The following is a 5,923-nucleotide window of genomic DNA, read 5'->3' on the forward strand; positions in this document are numbered from 1 at the left end:
TGATAATTTCAAACAGTTTTTTTTTTTTTTAAAAACGGTCTTTGAGAGTTTTGCTAGATTGCGCCATAGAAGTAATTCCGATAATCAGTGAAAATAAGGCTTTCTCGACTGAAACCCAAAACATACATACAAGTACGGCTCCGTGGCAGGCTGATATCTATTGCAAGTACACGTTGTAGAATTGGGCAATCTGTATTGACTACACAGAACGCATTTCCAGAACATCTTTCTGTTGGTTCTCCTCTGCCTCCATTAGTTTGCTGAAGAACTCATGATTATTTTTGTACGGAATAGTGAAAGGAAAGCATCATCTTCAGTCAAATGGAGTCAACAATCTAATCTTCTATCAAATTTGAAGAGTTGAATTTTTCTATATTCAAATATCTATTGTATGAAGCCTTGCTTTATCTTGCTTTATATAGTTATCTGTGCAATGATTTTCCTCTATCTAACCCTAGTGAGCAACTTTCTCTCCTTATATTCAATTGACGTTATTTTTAGAATACGAGTAGTTCACTTCAAATTAAAAGCGAAGCATCTAAAGAGTTTTTTTTCCTCAGTAAGTATCTGGACGTGAGCTAGTTCTGTAGTTTTAATAGATTGAGATACAGTATGGTGCGTGTTCCAAATATAAAACTTAATAATGGCCTTGAAATGCCGGTATTGGGCTTGGGGACGTATCAGGTAATTCAGTGATTATATTTTTTATTGAATATTTTGTTTTTGGATTTAATTTGATGTTATTGTGAAATAATTATCTGTGATTTTGGACAAATGAGAAGATAATGTGTGCCTGACGAACAGATAATCAGAATTTTGATAGATAAACTGAGTGTTGTGTCCCAACGACAAGTGCAAAGTGCTTCAATTTAAAATCTAGCTTTACTACAAAATGATAGAGACACTACTCGTTATGATAATTAACTAAATATAACCAACGGTCACTGGAAGAAGGATCCCTTTGGTTCGGCGTGTCAGTGGAGACCGCACGCTATGAGCTATGGTGCGTTTGATACAGGACCACATCTAATTTTGCTGGTTTAACTTTTCCCTGTAATCTAAGCTAAATAATTTTTTTTCTTGGGGAAGGACCTTCTAGAAATACTGTCTCTTGTTTGCACCAAATCCACTGTGAGTACTGTGCTCTTAAGGGGTTAGACCACTGTAGCGATCTAATAAACCAGCGTAATATATTATGGGTATTTCTTCAGCGGGGCTGTTCGATCTGGATGAAGGCAGTTTGTAGGTCTCGGGTCGCTCTTCCTATGATGTCGATATCATCAGCATAGGCCAGTATTTGGGTGGTATTTGGGTGGACTTAAAGAGGACCGTGCCTCTTGCATTTACTTCAGCATCATTGATGACCTTTTAAAGGGCCAGGTTAAAGAGGACGCATGATAGCGCATCCCCTCGTTTTAGACCGTTGTTAATGTCGAATGGTCTTGAGAGTGATCTTTCTGCTGCGAATTCTATCATGCCCACACGGCACAGTGTACAGTTTCACCTTGGTTATGCTATCGTAGGCCCTCTAAAAGTCGATGAAAATATTGTACAACTGATGTCAATATTCCAACAGTTTTTTCATGGCTTGGCGCAGAGAGAAAATCTGATCTGTTGCTGGTTTGCTTGGAGTGAAGCTCCTTTTGATATGGGCCTGTGGTATTCTGGGCATATAGGGCTATTCGGCCTTGGAAGATATCGGGGAATATCTTACAGATGGCACTCAACAATGTTGATACCTCTGTAATTGCTGCTCTGCGTGATATCTCCCTTTGATGTGTGGGACAAATAATACCTCTTTGCCAGTCGTCAGTCATTGATTCGCTGTCTCGCACTTTGAGGATAAATAGATGAACCGCTTGGTGTAATTGCTTGCCTCCATGTTTAACCAATTCGGCTGTAATTTTAACGGCTCCTGGCGACTTATGATTTTTAAGCCGATGAATTGCACGGACTGTTTCTTCTATACTCGGTAATGGCAGTATTTGTCTGTTGTCTTCAGTTGCGGGACTTACGACTCGTCGCTCTCCTGTTTGGTGAGCAGTTCGTCAAAATACTTAACCCATTGTTCCAATAGATAATGCCTCTTTGCCAGTCGTGAACACCGCTGCAGTTATTGCGGCATCCATCACCCTCTAATAGGTGTTACGGAGGGCTATATTGCGGATGGCTTCAGTATTACTTCTCACTTGATTGTCAGAGGGGATTGTAGGCGGTGTTGTTATTTGTTGCCCGGAGCATCATGCCATCGAGATAGTGATCCGAGTCTATATTCCCAACATGGAGCACAAGTTGGTACAATTTGTCCTGTTTTTACTCGCGGGAGACTTGCCTTCTTCTCTCTCCTTCTGCAGCTTTTCGTTAAAAAAGAAATCTCAGCGATCACCATGTGGAGATGGAGCTGGGGTTTGGTAATAGAGCTGTTGGTGTTGGTTCAGCGGGCATTCCCCAGGTTTTATTCTCCACCGTGGGTACCTAACCACACTTAGCCCTGGGACTTATACTACCCTTTGACTACCATCATATCTCCTTGGAATGTCAAGTGAATTCAAGAAAAGTGGTCCATGTAAGTCTTGAGATCCAAGCAAGTTTCTGAAGAATATATGAAAAGTAGCAAAATCACCGCCTTGCACAGTAAGGTGTTTGACCCTAGGGAAAGACATTTTAAGTGGCAAGATTTGGATATACCCCAGTTTTTAGTTATGTTGCTATCGACTGAGATTTTTTATCCCAGGTAGGATGATTTGACTTCTTTGAAATTGAGCTTTTCTATTTGTAATAGACATAGTGGCGGTTGGGCTAGTTGAGTCCGGGTTCGAATCCTATTCCTATTTTTATTAAAACAAGCGACGGGACGTGGCATGTACTGCCACATTTTCTGCTCTTGCTACCTAACTTCGGTTTGGTTAAGCTACCGCATCTGATGTGGTTTCACCTTGTATTTGTCTATCATAGCCTTGGTAGACTCAGGTGACAAAATGCGACATTAGCTGACTCCACTTTCGGCTTGAAGTTCCTCTGACATCTTACTTAGATGCGGCACGTGACATTTTACGCTGTATATCTGTTATCATCTGTTATCTGTTAGTTTCTCTGGAATACCCTTCCTTGTAGAGTAATCTAATGGGAATCACTGCCCACCAGCTGATGCTGAAATCCTGTTAATCACGATGTAGTCGATCTACTTAGATGTCATACCGGCGCTGATGAAAGTTAGCATTCTTGGAGCTTCGATCGAGGAAAGTGTGTGCATTCCAGAAACCAAACAGAAATCGTTGTCGATAGCTAGAGGCCGTATTAAAGAGGTTGCCAATGTTTCGGTATCAAGAAATATTCAGTATGCGTTTTGCAGCAAGCAGGGAATACTCTGATTGTATATTTAAGCCCTAGTTTGATGGGTTATTAATTTAATTTTTGAGAAAGAGTCAGATTTCACTTTGTGTTTTTATCCTTTTATCCTCCTACTTTTCAGGTAGAACTCAGGACTGTTTCAAAGAAGGAAAAAGTACTAACTATACTATCGACGACCTTTCAAATACCCCGTATGTCTATATTCAGTGACATACGTGAGGTTGAGTTAAGCATACAGTTCATGGTTTAGACAGCTTTAACTACTCCTCCTCCTCCCTTAACCGCCTCTCGTATCTATCTCCATGAGCTGATGAGCTGTAAGATCCATCTATCTCGTGATCGCTTCTCTCAGGATGGCTGTCATGTGCTGAGAGTGCGAGTCATCTTTTTAGTTAATCTACAAAAAAATCATGAAGCTGCCTCTATACGATGTCCACACTTCGAAATACCCCACTTACTGAACTACTCAAATTAAGTTAATAAGAGTTTATGCTGTAAAATTGATCAAAAACTGTCGGGTAGGATAGGAAAAAGTACTTGAGAATTTTGGGTAACCAACTGGTACATGCTGCTGACCGGCTCCTGCGAACAACGTGCTTCTTTTTTCTTGATTATGCAACGGAGTTCCTTTTTCCCGGCTCAGTACTTTCCGCATTTGAAGATTAACTCCTCTGCTCAATCTTCAATTTTTCTCATTCTGTTCGTGCTAATTCCATTAATAATGAAGGAAATGATAATTGTAATAAAAGATACTTTACGAAAACCATACTTTAGATGGGGGTTCCTCATTTAGCGAATGTTAGTATAATATTTTAGTAGGAAATGGAGTCCTTTTCTTTTTATGTAATTCAATGTTCTGGCTGCTCTCCTGATATGAAACTCACCTCTAAGGTAAATTTACCTAGACATATTCAAACGGTTTTCAAAACGTGAAAGATACTATTTTTCCTTGAATATACTTAGGGGCCAGAGATAATTTAAATCTTTGATGTATTTCAACTCCAGCGGTGATGTCAATCTTTTTGCTGAGGTACATACTCTCCGTTTTGACATCTTGGTTTTCCCTTTAAAGACGGAATGTGGGGACGACTTGAAATAGAAATGAAAATAAAATAGAAAATGTATCTTTAATTCGACATTCAAAATCAAATCAAGAAATTATTAAAATGCTACTCTGATAGAAGCTACTATTAATAATACCTTGTTTTCAGTCCAAGCCAAATGAGGTTGCCGAAGCAGTAAAACACGCCATTGATCATGGGTACCGCCACATCGACACTGCCTTTTCCTATGGAAATGAGAAAGAAGTAGGTGCGGCAATAAAGGAGAAAATTGCTGAGGGCGTTGTAAAACGTGAAGATATTTATCTCGTAACCAAGGTAAGGATATTATCTATTTTGATTTGGAAACTTTCAATGAATTTTTTTGTGTTCCAGCTCTGGTGCATCCACCATGACCCTTCCAAGGTTGAACACGCTTGTCGGAAATCCTTAGAAAATCTGGGACTAGATTACATAGATTTATACCTGATGCATAATCCTGTAGGGTTTGTCTATGTTGACGATTCAACTATTCTTCCTAAAAAGCAGGAAAGTGATGAATTTGTTATAGCAAGGTATGTTCATTTAAAAGGTTATGAATCATCGTTTGCATAACATTTGACTATCAATAGTTTATTAAATTGACGTCACCGATATCGGAATCAATAACTAACACAAATTTCTGAAGATTGCTAATAAGTGGTCTCACCAATAAGTATAATTTACGAAAAATTCCCGATTTTCACAGTGATATCGACTATTTAGACACTTGGAAAGCTATGGAGCAACTCGTGAAAAAAGGACTTGTCCGAAGCATTGGACTTTCAAACTTTAATGCTGAACAAACTGAGCGGTTATTGAAAAATGCTGAAGTCAAACCGGTTACAAATCAGGTGAGGTCATTTTTTTCTGAAGGCACATAAGGTCATTTTATATCTAATAAAAACACGAATAGAATTCAACCAATAATAAAACTAACATTCACTTTTAGGTCGAATGCCACATAGAATTAAATCAAAAGAAGCTCCGTGAGCTCAGCAAACAATACGGAATTATTCTTACAGCATACTGTCCCCTGGCCCAGCACAACCCAGTTGAGAAGAAACCAGCCTTCCTGTACGATGACCGTACTATTGCAATTGCCAAGAAATACAATAAAACTCCAGCACAAGTGGCAATAAGATACTTGGTGAGCTTTAAGGTCCAAAAAGGATTCAGAATTGTATTCATTAACCCACTTGTTTTGTTGCAGTTACAAATTGGCACCATTCCGATTCCGAAGTCAGTAACAAAATCAAGGATTGAAGAAAACATCAATGTTTTCGATTTCGAACTTAACTCGGATGAAATCAAGATCTTGGAACAACAAGATTGTGGCAACCGCATAGCTAGATGGCCTTTTATTAATCCAACTGAGAAGTATTATCCTTTTAATGCAGAATTTTAAAAAAGTTCTAAATTCACTTGGTGCATATCCGAAGATCCCTTTCTGCATAAAAACGTGGAAATAAATTTTACATGCACCAGTTGTT

The 5,923-nt window shown here is 38.9% G+C and overlaps 1 protein-coding gene across 1 annotated transcript; it reads left to right on the forward strand.

Moving 5' to 3' along the window:
• The first annotated feature begins 523 nt into the window (after nt 1-523).
• Nucleotides 524-5,923, forward strand: LOC119649551 (aldo-keto reductase family 1 member B1-like). Its single transcript, XM_038051745.1, has 6 exons — nt 524-684; nt 4,563-4,730; nt 4,788-4,966; nt 5,140-5,284; nt 5,383-5,580; nt 5,644-5,923. The coding sequence occupies exons 1-6, from the start codon at nt 613-615 to the stop codon at nt 5,836-5,838; spliced, it is 957 nt and encodes a 318-aa protein (XP_037907673.1). The 5' UTR covers nt 524-612; the 3' UTR covers nt 5,839-5,923.

Source organism: Hermetia illucens, chromosome 2, assembly GCF_905115235.1.
Source record: "Hermetia illucens chromosome 2, iHerIll2.2.curated.20191125, whole genome shotgun sequence".
NCBI classification, from domain to species: Eukaryota; Metazoa; Arthropoda; class Insecta; order Diptera; family Stratiomyidae; genus Hermetia; species Hermetia illucens.

Bases quoted from the DNA above. Each gene is read 5' to 3' on its own strand.
- LOC119649551 (XM_038051745.1), top strand. From the start codon at position 613: ATGGTGCGTGTTCCAAATATAAAACTTAATAATGGCCTTGAAATGCCG. The intron at 5,285-5,382 runs GTGAGGTCATTT...ATTCACTTTTAG, and splicing joins TCAAACCGGTTACAAATCAG to GTCGAATGCCACATAGAATT. The intron at 5,581-5,643 runs GTGAGCTTTAAG...GTTTTGTTGCAG, and splicing joins AAGTGGCAATAAGATACTTG to TTACAAATTGGCACCATTCC.